Below are 18084 nucleotides of genomic sequence, written 5' to 3' on the forward strand. Positions count from 1 at the left end.
AGCGTAGCTCAAAGCCGCGATTTGTCACGAAACCAGAACGAAGAAATAAAGTAATAAACATTGAATTTCCTCAAGTGGGAATCGTACCCACAACCTGTCGCAACTGCCAACTAACTATTTTAAAATTAAAAATTATCACATTAACTAAAACAAAACAAAAACCTACTGCCACCTCTCATACTAGAATAACAAATGGGTCACATCGAGTAGATTCGTTCGGTTATAACAACACTCTTTACAAATGCAATTCGGTTGAATCTAAGGACAAAAAACACAACCTATTACATAAAGACGAACACCGTTGCAGAGAAAATGACCTTCGTTGCGTATAATAATAAAGAAACTGATGAATATTGTGTTGTAAAAGTTAAAAATGTTTAAAGAATTTTTTAAAGTTTCACTGAAATCTCAAAAGAAACCGGGGAACCTAGAGTTAAGACACTCTGTTCACATTAATCCACTTTAAGTCGTATTTTCGAGGTATTGTGTGTAGAGTGGAGGATATGACGCGGCGTAACCAGAGCGAGGAAATGAAAATATTTCTTTCATTCTCCCCAAGTGGGAATCGAACTTACAACCGTTACGTTTACAGTAGCACTTGAGCCTCTGCGCCGCGGCGGCGCACACACAGCAGAAATGTAAATAATGTTTTTTTATTAAATTAATTAAAGTAAGTTATCTTTATGCAAAAATCATAACGTAAGTTAAAAGAACTGTAGCAAATTTTTTCATTGCTAGTTACTAGTAAAACAGTTAACAAAAGCCTTTTATATAAAAAACAGACAATAATAAACATCTTTTACAGTTCAATAAACAAATAATACTTTTTTTTACAATTAATTGTTGCTTAAAAATTTGTCTATAGAAATTACTTAAAATAAAATAAATATTATAATATAAATTAAATACTGCCTACTTAAAACATACTTAAACACTGAAATCAAATTGCAATCAAAAAAGAAATGAGAACTTATACCCTATACAGCTCTACCCACCCTCATTTCAATTATTACATGCAGAGCTGAAGACCTTAATTGATCTAATTCATCTTCTCATTTAAAGAAGTCTTCGCCTTGAGACGATAAAAATTATTCACGTGGAAGCTAAGCTCATTTGAAGACTGGGTCTGAATCATCCCACACGTGCACGCCTACGCTTTTAACGATACCTATGGTACGGTCAACAAGTTGTGGCCCCCCTGAAGTTAGTTGTCTGCGTAATTTGTTTTTAGGACTTTTCTTATTTTTGATTATTTTGTTTCAAACTGAACGATACGCAAAAGTTCAGAAAACTGAACTTTTAAGGGGCCACGGCTTGTCGACTGTACTGTAGCTATAGTTTTTCAGCTTCACACTTTAGCCAGAGAGAACGGAGCCCCAAACGCTACAGTCTCTGTAATACCTCTTTCGCTTCATCCACTTTTATTTACCTCTTCATACGTTACTTCTTCCATTTTACATGATCATCCTCCGAAAACAATACTCTATTCTCGAACACAAACCCCCGCATACCTCGCCTTCCACTAAATCTTACTTTGTATATCGTTTTTGACTTCCATTTGTCACTCATTCTCTCCACATGCCCAAATCACCTATATGAATATAGAATTTCTACCTTTTACCTTTTTGATAATTGTAAAGTAATCAGAAAGTAAGAAGAAACTTGAAATTAAATAATAAGTGTATGGCTCCAGGGAAATTATGATATTTAATTTAAAATAATTATATATTTTAATTATTTATCGTAAGTTATATCTTTAAAATATATTAGAAATGAATAACAAAGTGAAGCATAAATGGTAAAAATAATTACGTAAAACCAGTAATCACAATCATGACATTTGTTTTTTTTCAAGCATTTTTTAAATTTTAATTTTTATTTAAACTGCCCTTTAACTTGAAATAAAAAACATAAAAATTCTCTTTTATTTGCCCTTTCTTTAATATGGAGCAACTTTGTACTATATATATTTTACAAACTAAATACAAATATAAATCATGTTACTTTTTATATACAAAAAATTAAATGTTTAATTTGCTAAAATATTATAACTAAAGAAAATACCATTTTCAATATTCAACGGGCGACCCGTAGTCGGGATCCATATTGTTATTACTGTCTTTATATTTACTATCATTTATTTCGTCATTATCTTCGTTTTTAATATGATTTTCTTCATCATAAATTGGCTTTGTATATTCATCTTGAGAGTAAATAGCAGATTGAGGGTAGAACCTTACACCGCCAATAATAAGAGGCTTAAAGGCTTCATATTTACCATATCGGCTACCACTTCTGCTATCTAATGGTCTATTCTCATCCATATTTTCTGAATAAGCTTCTTTCATGTAAGTGTTACTTTGACTTTCCTCCACACTGTAGTTGTTATTACTTTGATTTTCATCATTTTCTTTATTACTATCTTTCTCATCGTCATTTTGTACATCATCGTCATCATCATCATGTGCTGCCTCGGATTGTTCACTACTTATATATTTATAAACATTAGAACTAGATTGCGTAATTAAAGAGTTCTCGGAATAACTACTTTGTTGTTCAGCGTTATCATCTATGACCTTGGCACTTTCAATATCATTCGAAACGTCTGAAATTTGATTTTCACCATCAGAATTCATATTAGAGGAATCATCGACGTTCGGTACAGTTTCTATTGTCACAACAGCATCGTAAGTCACTCCTGGATTACCTGTGAACACTAGCACGACGTACTTATATCCAGGGCCGCCCTGGACGATGCTCGCTTTAAGATCCGTGCCGAAGTCTATTCCACTTACTCTCACGTGTCCTATCGTATCTCCTTCACCAAACGCAGGGTATTTTACTGCCAGGGAACCACCGGGTATGCTTAGCCTTATTTGTTCATTATTAATTGATTGTAATTCTTCATTTCCAATGTCCAATAGAAACACGTATGGGTACTTATGGAATGGATTTGCAATAACAGCGACTATTAATTGCGAGGCAAGGAACAAAAGTAGCATGTCGGCGGCTATACTGAACTAATTTGGTATGTTATGGTAGACTAATCATTTATATAACTAAAGACTTCATGGTTGGTGTAGTCCCGTTTTTGTTTGCCCTTGTTCCGTGTGACGAGCCAATGTCGAATAATAATCACTCTTTGATCAACAGCGGTGGATCGTTAAGCAAAATTTCCTTGTTTATTGATACTCTTCAAAAATAAATGGGATTTCGAACGTAATAATTGATGTCTGAAGGAAATTCCTAAATTGTTTTTATTTATTTGTGTTTTACAGTTGAGGCAGGCTGAATTAATGAAGACGTTATTATAAAATATATTATCGTAAAAAATTTTTATTACGATACACGCTAAACGTACTACGAGTACGTACCTACAATACTAAATTTACTTGTTACTTAATAAAATTTGTCAAAATTATTCCTTTAAAATTATTATATTTTCAAAAAATATATCAATGTTAATTATATACGCTTGATACAATGATGATTGATGAGTCTATTCGGTAATATTTTAATACAAAGGTATAATAAATAATCAATAATGTTTTTCTTAGTTATTGAAATACGGGGTATTAGAAAAAAAAGTAATACTAAAAACCATTAAATATTTCGAGATTTTATTTATACTTAGAAGAAGAGAAGGGTAATATCACAATACTGTACTTGCACCAAGCCACATACATACAATAACTAATTAAAACACAATTTATAAGACATCAGATATCTATTACAGTTAAAATTATTTTCTTTACATAATATAATAATAAACTTTATTTTTAACAGAAATAAAAAAAATATCAGAAATATATAATTGTTTTTATAATTTCAATCTTAGTTTATATAGGTACAATAAATCCAACAGATCTACCTAAAAGTTTATATTGGTTACAATTTTTGTCGTTCTAAGATATAAAATTTCATAATAATATGAGAAATATTTAAGCATTTTATATATTTTAATAATATTGTCACTTTTCAATTTGCATATTACATTAAGGACTATGTCTCATTAAAAGCACCAGCGACGCATCACACCTTTTTTAAAAGCTATCTCCGTAACAATTGTCAGAAGTGGCTAACCTTTTATATTAAAGAGGGAATTATTAAATCATTCGATTCATATTCCAATAATTTTAAATAACATAAAATACAACATTAGGTAAAATTATGTAGTTATATTTTAAAATTGGTATATAGGTATTTTAGTGTAGACTTAGTACTACCAATAAAGTCTTCTTTACAACCGACCAATTAAATCTAAAATTGATTATTAACTTTCATAGCCAGCTTCTTATCATAAGAAGAAAACGCACATTAAAATTGTAAGTATGAAATGTAATCTAATTCTTTAATGCTAAAACTATATAAACATCAGCAAAATAAAGAAAGTAATTAAATCACTTTCAATTTTAACCTATATCACTGCGTTTAAAAATATAACTCTTTTATTTCTAAGACGTTTAATATTAAGCAGGTACAATTATATTAATACGGCCTAAATAAAAATGTTGGCATTCGCTTCGAGATAACATTATAAAACAATAGCTTTATCGGAGGAAAGATCTCATTTGTTTATTTTGACTTTTCAAAGACTCCTCCGCTCTCTCCGCCTGGAGTATCAAATTGTCTAATTTACTCACTTGGGACGATACTTGCTTACGATGATCTACAACCGTAGGTTTACCCAATAAGGAAGTATTTTCAACAACTTCCATAGCCTCCAAATCTGCTAAGGCCGAATTGATATCAGCGCCATTTTGTTTTAACTTTCCCGCGCGCGGTGTCATCTCATTGTCATTTGGACCAAGACCGGTGTTTATAAATCCAATTTCTGTGCTTTTTGGCGGTATATAATCTTTATCGTAATTCGTTTGTCCAATATAACTGGGTTCGCTGGAATATGATAAATTATCTTTCGTTGCAAGCTTTAAGCGGAAAAAGTTTGTTACGCTTCCGCATACTCCCTGTAAGAGATCATATATTTTTTCCATAATTATATAAGTGAGACATTTGGTTTATCATATAATCTTAGGACTAAAGATTTTGCAACAAAAAAAAACAACGGTAAACACTTTCACAAACACTATAAATACGTATATCAATAATCGAAGCTATCATGGGACAACTTGACTGCAAGTACAATAGTTGTAGGTTCAATCCCCTGTAGGAGAAAAAATCCATAACATTCTCCGGCCTAGTATATTTATAAGTGCGACGTTAAGTTTCGCCAGTTAACACTCTTTATAGCGTCTTAACACTCTTTTTCTATCGTGCTTTAAGCACATGTCGTGAAGCTAAAAATATTTTAATAATAATAGTGCTTACTTTTAGACGATTTAATTTAGTTTGAGTAGAATCAAGAATTGTATTTAATTCAGTAAGCCCTCCACTTGCTGCATTCAAATCGTTACCGAGCATTGCAGTATTCTGAAAGAATATTAAGAAATTTATAATTGTATTGTATTATCTATTATATATTTTTTTTAATTATATAGATACGCTAGGGATAAAACGTGGAGTTAAGTATATAGATACAAAATTAGTTATAATATAAATAGAATGTAGATATTCTATAATTTTTGCTCAGTTTACTTTTGACCTAGTAGCCTATTAGGCGCTTAAACCTTAACGGCCTTGGCCCTGTTATATACATTATGAAAAATTGGAAACAGTAATTTACAAATTGTAGATCGCACTATTAATTCTAAATTTTAATCTAAATTGCACTTACCTCTGTGGTTTTTATATCTACTTCTTCAAATTCTACAACATCTAAATGTTTATGTTTTGATAGAAAATCATCTCTCTCAGGTTTAGGCTGACCGAAGAGTTCAGCCCGCATACAAGCGTCTTCATAGGCTTTTACTGCCATTTTATTGTTTTATGCCAATAATATGTATTTGCTTAAGTATTAGCACATTTCTAACTATTGAGTTTTGAGATGAAAGGTTTTGTCTTTATATAATACATTCAGCCACCCTTATTATATTTCAGTGTTACCTTTTACTTTAGAGCAAGTATTGATTTTTGTCTTATTGTTATTCTCTTTAGTTTTACTAACGCGCACTATAACGCCAGCCATAAAAAATATATTTTATTATACAATATGATTCAGAAATCATTGTTTATTACAGTACATAATTACTACTGTTTATTTCTTAACTACAGTATTTGATTTTTCCGCCATTTTTTGCTTATTATTGCCATAAACAAAATACATAACGTTTCGTTATATTTATTATAATTTTTAGAGTTTAATATTAATGAATTTAAATATAATTATATTTTAATGCACAATAACTATAAATATTTAGTAAATTTTTACTTAATCAAAGTTTATGATTGTAAATTGAAAATTCAACCAACTGTCAAAATTGTCAGACAAATGATAGCTATCAGCTGCGCTCTGCTATAATTGGTTATTCGATTCAATTTTACATATCATCATTGACTATCTGGCAGTCTGGCTTGTATAAATAATAGATATAACTTATATGTTACATTTACGAACGCGATAGTAACTGTAGAGCCCACCGGCACATTAATCAATATTTATTTTCTTTAATGAATATAAGCTCCTTGCAATTCGCTCTGTTGAAGACAAGTACATTTTTCAGAGCTAGAATACTGTGTGCAAGTATGTCTTCGAGTAAGTAGATTATTTAAATATATTTATATATATGCTAATTTCTTTGTTTTATAATATCCATGTTTCAAGTGATTTGTGATCATTTTTGTATCAACATTATTGGATAAAACAAAAAAATCCTTTGTTTTTAATTCCTTATTAAGACTTAGGATTCATTAATTTCTTATGTTAAATTAAAACTGTTACAGAACCTTTAAGTATTGAAAAATTAGAAAAACTAAGAAATAATTTCTATACTGATCCTAAGAATGAACTTGCTCAAAATGTATGTGCAAGATTTGATCCATTCGAAGTAGCCATAAGTAAGAGGAAGACAGAAAGACAACTACATGTTTTTAATGTTAAGGTAAGATTAAGCTTCATAGTTTTAATTTAATTATATTTCACAAATAAGATAAATTAACACCACACTTTCTACCCGAAGAGGAATTAAAAATAATATAAGTGTAATAATTGCCACAAGTGGGGATCAAAGCCACAACCAATGTTTCTCCAATCATTTGCTCTCTCACTGCCCCAGAACTGTAATTGTTTTATAGTTGTAGTAAATCATTTAAGTATTATTTCCGAAAGAAACTTCATTTTTCAATTAGGTCATCCTTATTCATATAGGTACTCTTAAAACTAATAATAATGCAATTTATTATTATAACATATAAACACTATCTTTGTTTTATCAGATCGAGTCAGAAGGTAAGCCTGTTACAAATCAAGAGTACACGGGTAGATGTTGGCTGTTCGCAATTTTAAATGTTATGAGACTGCCTTTTATGAAAAAATATGGGATTGAAGAATTTGAATTTTCGCAAAGGTATGTTTTGCTTCAAACCAATTCTCATATCATTTATTCATATTGATAATTATGTAAAATATCACTTATTATTTATATTAAAAACAACATATAATAATAAAAAAGGAAAAATATAAAATTTGGTACTTGAATTAAATTGTAAACATAAATAAAATGTATTAATTCATATATATGTGAACAACTGGTCTTTGATAAGATTATTTCTTATCAACCACTCGTTCACATATCTTACCACTTGTTTACATATTTGTATTTGAAAATTGCATATTACATTCTATTTGTTTTAAATGATTCCCTCTAGCATATAGGTATAGATATTTTAAATATAAAAATTATATATTTTAAATTACTTTTGTAAAAGGTTGTATGATTATTAAGAGAATGATGATGCTTAAACTAATGCAGCACATTGTTGTAGAAAATGGAAATAATTGAAAAAAAATTCTCTCAATTGTATAATTAGTTAAAATAAGACTATTCTTTGCAGCTATCTATTTTTCTGGGATAAAATTGAGAGATCACACTATTGGTTGAACAATATTGTCCAAACAGCAAGACAAGGTGAAGAGTTGGATGGACGCCTAGTTAATTTCTTACTCAAGGTAATTTATAACTAAAAAATTAACAATTAACAGAGTATAGCAGAAATTTGTAAAAATGTCAGGTATACAGAAGTAACTACGTACTAACAAGTAAGTTATAATAAACATATAGAAATTTCGACAAAGCTTGATAAAAATGTATGGTCAGAGCTCTTGGACCATTTCCAAAAGGTGTGGGGTCAAATCTCACTACATTAAAATTTTAATACAATTTCTAAAAAAAAGTTATAAATATTTTTTAGGACCCAATTAATGATGGTGGACAGTGGGATCTCATAGTAAACCTAGTGAACAAACATGGTTTAATGCCGAAGAAATGTTTCCCAGAAACCTTTAGCTCTAGGCGTAGCCTGCATATGAATGCTTTAATCAAAACAAAGGTAATAAATTATATATTATATTATTCAATAATCCATCATCATTATATACTAAATTAGTTATTTCAATTTTAAAGTATTATAAAAAGTCCATATTGGTATATAACTATATCAACTTGTATAAACAGTGATTATTTCAATAAAAAGAACTTCAAAGTCACACAATATAATTTAATTTTATTTAGTCCTTTTGGAGAAATAATGTAACAATCATTTATACAGAGAAGTTAAATAGAGAATAATAAAATAGGTACAGTTTTGTATTTAAGTTTATTATTTTAGTAAAAACTTACAACATACCCAAATAAATCTGTTTAATTTTATAATAATAATTAATAATCATATTTAAAATTCATATTATTACAATATCATATATTTATGAGATGGTTGTGGTGCAGGGGTACTAGGGTGTGACTATAACGCAATAGTTGTGGGTTTGATCCCCACTTGGGAATAAATTTTTATTTTTTAACATTTTCATTTCCTAACTCTGGCTAGCAAAAATCAGTGGAAAGTGGGGGACTAAGTGTCTCAACACTAGGTTATCTCTGCCTACCTTGCTATGTGCAAGATACAGTGTGAAGCTAATTTATTGATTTACAATTTTTTTATAAAAAATATTTCAGTTGCGCGAATACGCTAAAGAATTAAGATCTCTAGTTGCCAACGGTGCGTCTGAAGAAGAAGTACAAGACGCGATAGACAGACAAATTGCAGTCATCTATAACATTGTATCTACCTGCTTAGGTAAGTCGTTTTTTTCAGCTTCACGTTGTTTTCAAGCAGAGAGAACCTGTTAAGACAATCTGTTGAATGGTGGGACGCACTTTCGCCTTGATACCAAAGCGAAAAAATGAAAATTTTAATTAATAATAATTTATACCTCGGAGGTAAAAAGGGGAAGTCAATCCCACAAGAGATCCCACTCCCACACACTTGTGCCCATGCGCCACAATGGCAAGTCTAATCTTGAAAAACATAAAATATGTGACTTAATGATACTTATATATAGGAGGCACGTAATTAAATAGTATATTTATTACTGTTTGCTTGAATAAGAATGAATATAGTTATAGATTATTACTTATATGTATTATTTATATGTTATAAAAAATATATATCTTAAACTGTTGTCCCTGTACTTTGAGTTATAATAAACACTTATATTTATATTAAATTTAGAATGATTCGTTTCAAACAAAGAGCTATAAACAAGTCTCCATCTCAGTTGAATTATGTACACTCAATAGTTTTGGATTCTGTATTTTTCTAGTCCTTAGCCTAATAACAAAATTAGATGCGTTATATTGGATATCCTGACCTTATAATAATATTATTTTTCTATGCAAACTTCATCAATGAGAAACAATGCAAATAATGATCTTAAAGACATTTTGTAAAATGAATAAATTGATTTTAAATATACCAGCTATCAAATCGCAAAAACAGTCATTTTCCATGGTAATAATTTTTATTATGTAGGTAGTTAAAATTAAAAATATTACAGTAGCTTTTCGCTTTTTCCCGTAAAGTAAAGAAGACAGCAGGAACCTAGTATTAAAACATTCCGTTTCCCACGCACTGCCCAATTTTCAATATGTTATGTGTGAAGTGGTAGAACTCGACGCCATGGTTTGACTCCATTTCCCGAGATCCGACGAGGCCACTAATGGGAATGAAATATTTTTATTTCCTGACATTATTTTTAGATTTTTTCTCACTTTCGATTATTTACATGCCAAGGAAGGAATGCGCAAAAGGTCACTCAAATTCGTCAACCGCGCTGTATCGACATAATATAATAAACATTTTACATGTCTTTTACAGGAATCCCTCCAGAAAAGTTCACATATGAGTTTTATAACAAGGAAAAAGAGTATAATACCTTCGGAGCCCTCACTCCTCAGGAATTTTATGATAAACATGTTAGACCTCTTTTTGATGTCAATGATAAGGTAACTATAATTTTTTTATAGCAGCATTATATAATGTTGTATTTATTTTGTATGAACTGCCAATAATTTTAAGTAAATAGCTATTTGCAAAATCAAGTTAATATGTGTAAAATATGTTTATTAAATACAGCACTACAGAAAACGATTGCAATAAATATGAACCATATACAGAGTTTTTTTAGTTAGCACCACTTTAAATGAAACATCAGTTTTATAGTTTGGTAGTCAGTTTTATATTTTTTTTTTTCATACAAAATAAATAATAAAATTATCGTTGTAAAATAAAACGCCATTTGTTAAGGGCGAAGCCCGCAGGCATAAACCTATCGCCACCATAACTACACGCCTCATTCCGAAATGAAGTCGTACTTATTAGCGGCAAAGTCCTTTAGTAGGTTTTTATTTTGAATTACTCTATTTATTTCTAGTTTATATAATAAATTCATTATTTTATAATAATATTCACAGGTATGTCTGGTAAGCGATCCCCGGGAATCCAACCCGTTCGGTCGCCTCTACACGCTTCAGTGCCTCGGCAACGTTGTTGGCGCGAGGGAAACATTGTACAATAACCAACCGATCGAGGTTCTTATAAAGTAAATATATTTATTAATATGTATATTGAGTTAAGTGTGGTGCTTATAGTTTTGAACTTCCTTGTATAAATCAAGGTAGGCAGAAGAAACGTACTAAAACGAAATGTACACTTTGTTTCCACAATTCTTTGAGATATTGCTTATGGAGCGGAGGAACTCAACGCCGCGCCGTGCTTCTTGCCGTCTCATTATCAGAGGGAAGAAATAAAATAAATTTATTCCCCCAGTTAGAATAAGCCCTCAACCGTCACGTTTACAGTTGGATGTAATAACTGCGAAATCTACCTCTAAATGAATGATTATTTTCATATTAATTTCATTAGCATAAAGTGAAAAGAAGAGTGTCTTGACACAACTACTACACTTATAGGCTGTGTTGTGTGCATATCAGCATAGGCTAAGGGAACCTGGGAACCTTGTGTTAAAACATTTCAGTGTGTGCTTTAAACTTAATGCTATTTTTTGTATTATAGTAGTAGTCATAATTATTTTCATATTACAGAGCAGTAAAAGACAGCATTCAATCGGGAGAAGCAGTGTGGTTTGGTTGCGAGTCTTCTAAACGTTTGGAAAGGAAGTATGGCCTGGAAGATTTAGATGCGTAAGTATATACATATTCCTTTTTTTCAATGTCTCTAATGAAGAAGTGAAGAAATCAGAATCTAGTGTTAAGACCTTATATAAACCTTCCCTAAGAAATATTCGACCTAATGGTGTAAACCGCATCAAAATCCGTTGGGTGGTTTAGAAGAAGAAAAGTTAGAAAGGCCAGACAGACGCGAAATCCGACTTTGTTTTATAAGATATAGGATAGGAAGAAAAGATAGTTAATATAAATTTAACAAATATATTATTTATTTATCAGGCACGATTTCAAGTTATTGTTCAATAATGAAGTGCAAATTGGATTGAACAAGGCAGATCGTCTTTTGTATGGAGACTCGTGTATGACACATGCCATGGTCTTCACTGGTTTGGGGATTGATGTGAGTACTTATATAGATATATGTTATCAGTGTAAATGCGACGTTAGAGGGTTCGATTCCCTATCGGAGAAATGGATTTTTTATTATTTTTATTATCTTTGCCCTCATAAAAAGACAAAGCGCGGTCGAACTTCCGCCTCTCAACCGTGTCAAAAAAAATTAGGCGGTGGATGGGGAGTATTTTGCCACTAGATTTCCCCTGACTATACTGCTATAAGCGGGATACTGCGTGAATCTAATATTGAACTTTGGTCTTTGATTTGTTTACGTTGTATTTATTGTATGTACAAAAATTAATTGAAGTATTAAATATCCGACGAAAGTGATTGATATTTTGTAATATATTATGTATATAACTTTTATTCTTCTGTAGGAGCAAGGTAACCCAATTAAATTCCGAGTAGAGAATTCCCATGGAGACAAGGAATATGATAAAGGATATATCTTACTCACCGAGCCCTGGTTCAGGGAGTTTGTATATGAGGTAAATAGCATTTTTAGTTACTCCAGACTTAAGAAATTTTTTTTAACAAAACATTTTTTTAACAATTTTTACTATAAAAAAAGAAACCTGTTGATATTGTTAAAATCTAAAAAATGTTAAACTGATATACAATAGGCATATAATAACACAAGCCCTCACTTTATACTGTATAAAAACATAGAAACATAGATGGTAGAACTAAAAGTCAAAATTTACTGTATTTATACAAGCTGAAAGTCTGTAAAGACTTTACAAATAGAATACTTACAGACAGACATATAAACCATATACTACAATTTTATTATACCTAATACTACTATCATTTTATTATAACATTAGATGGTAGCTTTTTGTTCATATGTTCATTCGACGATTCAAAAGTGCTTAATAATAAGTTTATTTGAATAAAGAATATTTTGAATTTGAATTTATATTCGGACATACTGTTTTATTATATGGAATACAGTATAAAGCAAAAAAAAGTTAATTAATTCAAGCTCTTTGTCTATTTTTTTTTTTCTTATAAAAAATTATATAATTTCAGGTGGTTGTGGACAAAAAGCATGTGTCACAAGATGTGCTTAACGTTTTCAAGCAAAAACCCACGCTGTTACCAGCTTGGGACCCCATGGGTACTCTCGCTTGCCCCATATGTGATAAGGAATAATTTGTGTGTTCAATTATAATATGCTTTCATATCAGTTTATATTTAGTTTGTATATCTTAATTTTTCTTGAATAAAAAAAAATCAATTATCCTTTTTAGCATAACTGTGAAAGCCACTAACGTCATAAACATAATATTATAATAGATTTATCTAACACCATTAATATTTTTATTTGTAAACTTTGGTTGAGACACAGTGTGATGGAGAATGATTCTAATATAAAAACTAAAATATATATACATATTTGCATAATTATATAATGAATAGAAAGTAATATCTGGTATATTACAAGTTCATGTAATTGTAAAATTTTCATACAACTTATATGAAACTTTATAAGTTAAAATATAAAACTAAACAGTTAAGAGAGTCATTCATAAACTATGCCCCTATATAAGGGGGACATAAATAATCGATGAAGGTACAACACTTACCTTAATATTTATAGATGAAGGCAATTTATTAACTGGATCTCTTTTTAACACTCATTTTTCTATGATGTAACATATTCTCTTTTCACCGTACCACTCTCCTTTGTGTCTTCTCCACACAATGTGATATTGATAAAGTGATTTGTGCTCCAGTAGCACTCTCGGGACACCATAGTCAAAGAACAAATAAAAATACGTTAAATATCCATAATTTATAATTAACGGTATTTGCTGCTTTTAATTGAAAATTTTCTAATTGAAAAATATGTGACGTCACACTAAGTAAAGGGCCATACACATGTGACGTCACACAAAAAAGGAAAATATAGTGTAGGGTGATATAGTTTATGAATGGCCCTAACCCGTGTCAAGTAGTTTTATAGTTTACAGTATGGTGCTAATATAACATGACTGCCATTTTAAAATCATGTATGTACCAATTATATGGAAAAAAGATTTTTTTTGATAATAATTCCAAAATATTATATCAAATTGTTTCATATTTTTCTTGATTGTAGAAAAGTAGAATTTGTAATTCTATAAATTTGATTTTTTTTTAATAACTATTTTTTTATTAATTTAGGTTTAAAAGTTTATAGATCTCTTCTAAATGATTACTGATTTTTTAATTAGGTTAAAATTTATATTCTTTTGGCATTCAAATTTTTAGTTGAAATCTCATTTTTATTTATTTGATTCACACTATTATAGACATTGCTTTCTGTTAGATAAGACCACATAATAAATAACAAACAGCTTGTGTTCAAAACCAGTTACCACCATGTGCTATTTTTACTAAGACAATAAAGTGTTTCACAATAGATATGTGTTTTATTTTTTATAGTGTAATGCGACAATTGAGGGTTCAATTCTAATTAGGGCAATGAATTATTTTCATTTCCTACTTTGGTAACAAGACTGCGCGGCCTGGACAACCTCCATTCTACACACAATGCATGAGTGGAAAACAGAATATCTTAACATTAGATTCCCTCCCCCTTTCATGATATATGCGGGATACAATGTGAAGCCAAAAAAAATTATATATTAAAATTTGAACAATGATTTATGTAGTATGTTATCATATTACTTTACCAAAGTTTTTATGATTGTTATATTTTTTTATTGGCTCCAAGCTCTACTTAAATGGGTTCCTAGGAGGTTAAAGGTTCAAATGTTGCTACATTTTTTTTATATACTTCTGAATATCTTTCTTCCTTTATTGTGGAACTAAGCATTTTAAAATATTAAATATATTTTTAAATGAATTTAATATTAACTTAATCTTTTGTGAAGCTTAATTTCAAAAAATTGGATTTTATTTCTTTGATTATAGCTTGCCAGACGTGTAAGACGTCAGTTTATGGATGATAACTTTATGTGATAATTGGGGAATATCTTAGCAGTAGGTTTTGTCTGCCTACCCTGCTATAAGCCAGATAGAGCACAAAACTAAGTAAACATGAATATTACCACAAAAACCAAAATTACTTACTGTCAATAATAAAACCCAACATGTTTGTTTCAAGATTTATTGCAACAATAAAAAAATACAACAAAGTATTATAAAACACTTTCACTTTGTATTCACTTTTAGCTTACAATTGTCTAAGTATAAATTTCTTTCACCTTGTAAATATTTTAATTTGACCCATACACCCTGACACATTCTGTTCAGCCTAACATCATGAGTTTCTCTTGCAAATGCTGCTATATTTCTAACTATATGCCTAGATAACTTAAGATGGCCCTTTTGAGAGTAGGCTATCGCTGAATATAGTCTACTTCGGGCTGCTAAGCTCTCATCTCCTAACATTTTAGATAGTTTGTACTGTCTCATTGATATTTTTCCTGCTTCTTCAGCCTGAAAGTAAAGAAACAGCAGGTTTATTATTTTAGTTGAAAAAAAAAACAATGAAATGTTTTACTTGTGAGGGTAGGGGTTCCCCCTAACAAACTGGCTGTTGCTATGCCTATCTGAGAATTTGCAATAAGAATATTTTTTTACAATAAAGATTAGTTTAATATTAAGTCGAGGAAGGTGTAAAAATATTTGAAATATAATTAACAATATAACAAATGTAATTAAAATAACAAATATCATTAAAATTAACTCAATTCTTTTATTAGTATAGTCTCAAATTATAGCAATAAACATCAAATTACACACAACATGCCCACATTTAACATTTGCTCTGTAGTAAAAAATATTACAGAGTATATCTTCATTGACATATTTATAGACAGACAAATTAATAAAACATCAAAAAGTAAAATAACAATTATGTTTTTTGCAACATTTTATGTCTAATTAGAACATCAGATAACAAATACTCACACAGTGCTCAAAATAGTCACCTAAAGCAGAGTAAGCTCCACCAAGAGTGGAAAGCCAAGAAAATGCATTCTCTATTTCTACTCTAGTCCATACTAAATGTAGCATTCTTGTGTTCCTAAAAAAATACATATATTTTATTACATTTAAGTAAGCAAATAAATATTTAAATTACACTTAGAAAAAAGTATAAACATATATTTTATAGAACATGTACTGCATTCAGTCACAGAAACAACATTTATGTCCAAATTAACAGTAATTCACATGAAATTATATTGTAATGGTAAACTCACCAAGCATAATCAATGACTTCCTTGTCCGGTGGTACTAGAATTAATTTAAAATACACAGTCCCACTATTTGGATAACCACATACTTTATTTAGATAAGTGATAACATTTTTTCTATAAACATTAGAATTAACACATTCTTTAAGAAAAGGCTGTAGAAACAAGGCAGTAGTGCTTAACTTTAATATATTTTTGTCTTCGTTTAATAGTGGTTCATATTTAACTTCAATATAATCCCCAATATTTAAATTGCTAATATCGCACTTAACACCAATTGACTTGCAACTATGACTATCAGGCAGTGTAATACGGTCCTCTGTTATACAGCAAATTGTGTAAGGATTTCTATATAGATGTACTTTTGTAACTAATTGCATTTTATTAACTTAAACCATTACATATTATAACAAATTAAATTCACCATTAGGCATGTACAAATTGAAAATGACATTTCACAATCCACTATTCTAATGTCAAAATTAAATGTCATATGTCATCCGGACGCAAATTGCAAAAATGGCAGCACAATAAGCCAAGTTAATTTTAACATCATGCTCCGTAACTAAAATTTATACAAGCCATTTATAACTATACTTCACTATATTTTATAGAGACATATAAATATATTTAACTTTATTTTTTACAGGGTAGGCACAGGGAACTTTGTATTAAAACACTCCTCTTCTCATTAAGACTTTCCCGTTCCCCCATTTCTTTCATTTCAAATTCTGGAGGTTTGGGGTGGCAGAATTAACGCCGCACTTTACCTCGTTACCAGAACAAGTAAATGAAAATATTAAATATTGCATGCCCTCGTTTGGGAATCGAACCTGCTTAAATTTATAGTAAAATTATTCAAAATGTATAAAATAAATGATAGCTTGTGTTATTCTGATGTATAAACTATATTACTGAAAAGTTTCACATTAAACTGTTTAGTACTTTTTGCATGGAAAGTGAAATTAAATTATTTGAATTTCTCGAAGGAATACATCATCACCGAGTATGTGAAAGATTGTGTCATGATAAAAATTATAAATTCTTAAAAAATTAAAAATTGTTACATTTTATTAAAAAAATTATAATATTTATTTAATTTTTACAAAGAACTTTTCTGTATCAGAGCAAGTTGAAGCGAAAGAATATTAATTAAAAATTGATATTATTGAAAATAGTTAATATTAACTCAGCAAATATATTGAACTCTATTGTTGGTTTCCACAAACTTCAAGTGTGGCATCAGCGGAATGTATCTTTACTCATTGTTAACTCTCATGATGAATAATTTTTACTATATAAAACAATAAGAAACTATACCTATACATTAATAATTTCCATACAAATAACTTCATTTGACCTGAGATTAAAATTTGTATGTTGTATGTTGTATGTATGTTTTCATAATATATATTTTTTTCCTTTCTCTCTATCCATTTACGATCAGCCAACAGCTATAATTAAATTTTATGTATATCTGGATTGATAATTAATAAATTTTCATAATATGTATATGTCCCACTTGTCTTGTATTTTATTTATTTATTATTTTTTTCAGGACAACTAACAAAACGTACACTTCATTGGATATTACAAACATTTCTTAAAACTATTGGCTTAGTGTTGCTTTTCTTATAAGCTTTCTAATATACTAAAATTAATTACTTACATATACTTACATAACTATTATAAAAAAAATATAAATGTATTTTACATAAATTATGAATCATAGTTACATGTAAGTAGGTGTTAACCATATTTAGAATTAAAAATAATAATTAATTATCCAAATAGTCAAGAACAGCTAGTAGCAGAGTATGAGGATGTAGTTGTAGTAACAAGATAGCCATAGGTCACATGGATTTCACTCAAACTTAAGCTTGAAACCATCAATGAGG

General features: G+C 29.6%; 4 protein-coding genes across 4 annotated transcripts; 1 reads left to right on the top strand and 3 right to left on the bottom strand.

Annotated features, from left to right (window-relative positions):
• Positions 1 to 1919: 1919 nt before the first annotated feature.
• Positions 1920 to 3495, bottom strand: LOC146540671 (uncharacterized). Its single transcript, XM_085203846.1, has one exon. It carries the CDS (start codon positions 3000 to 3002, stop codon positions 2070 to 2072), a length of 933 nt encoding a protein of 310 aa, XP_085059972.1. The 5' UTR covers positions 3003 to 3495; the 3' UTR covers positions 1920 to 2069.
• Positions 3496 to 3606: 111 nt separating this feature from the next.
• Positions 3607 to 5990, bottom strand: LOC146540672 (uncharacterized). The gene is made up of 3 exons (XM_085203858.1): positions 5735 to 5990; positions 5329 to 5430; positions 3607 to 4967 (listed from the first exon to the last, which is right to left on the bottom strand). The coding sequence occupies exons 1-3, from the start codon at positions 5873 to 5875 to the stop codon at positions 4551 to 4553; spliced, it is 660 nt and encodes a 219-aa protein (XP_085059984.1). The 5' UTR covers positions 5876 to 5990; the 3' UTR covers positions 3607 to 4550.
• Positions 5991 to 6411: 421 nt separating this feature from the next.
• On the top strand, positions 6412 to 14382 carry LOC146540673 (bleomycin hydrolase). The gene is made up of 12 exons (XM_085198165.1): positions 6412 to 6652; positions 6841 to 6998; positions 7333 to 7463; positions 7951 to 8065; positions 8308 to 8445; positions 9069 to 9189; positions 10270 to 10397; positions 10866 to 10993; positions 11496 to 11594; positions 11859 to 11979; positions 12353 to 12463; positions 13008 to 14382. Exons 1-12 carry the CDS (start codon positions 6568 to 6570, stop codon positions 13128 to 13130), a joined length of 1458 nt encoding a protein of 485 aa, XP_085054291.1. The 5' UTR covers positions 6412 to 6567; the 3' UTR covers positions 13131 to 14382.
• A 697-nt stretch (positions 14383 to 15079) lies between these two features.
• LOC146540674 (uncharacterized) lies at positions 15080 to 16674 on the bottom strand. Its single transcript, XM_085206104.1, has 3 exons — positions 16193 to 16674; positions 15900 to 16014; positions 15080 to 15425 (listed from the first exon to the last, which is right to left on the bottom strand). Exons 1-3 carry the CDS (start codon positions 16564 to 16566, stop codon positions 15138 to 15140), a joined length of 777 nt encoding a protein of 258 aa, XP_085062230.1. The 5' UTR covers positions 16567 to 16674; the 3' UTR covers positions 15080 to 15137.
• Between the last annotated feature and the right edge of the window lie 1410 nt (positions 16675 to 18084).

The sequence above is a fragment of the Heliconius melpomene genome, chromosome 2, assembly GCF_056956725.1.
Source record: "Heliconius melpomene rosina isolate 202511_hmr_F chromosome 2, ASM5695672v1, whole genome shotgun sequence".
NCBI lineage: Eukaryota > Metazoa > Arthropoda > Insecta > Lepidoptera > Nymphalidae > Heliconius > Heliconius melpomene.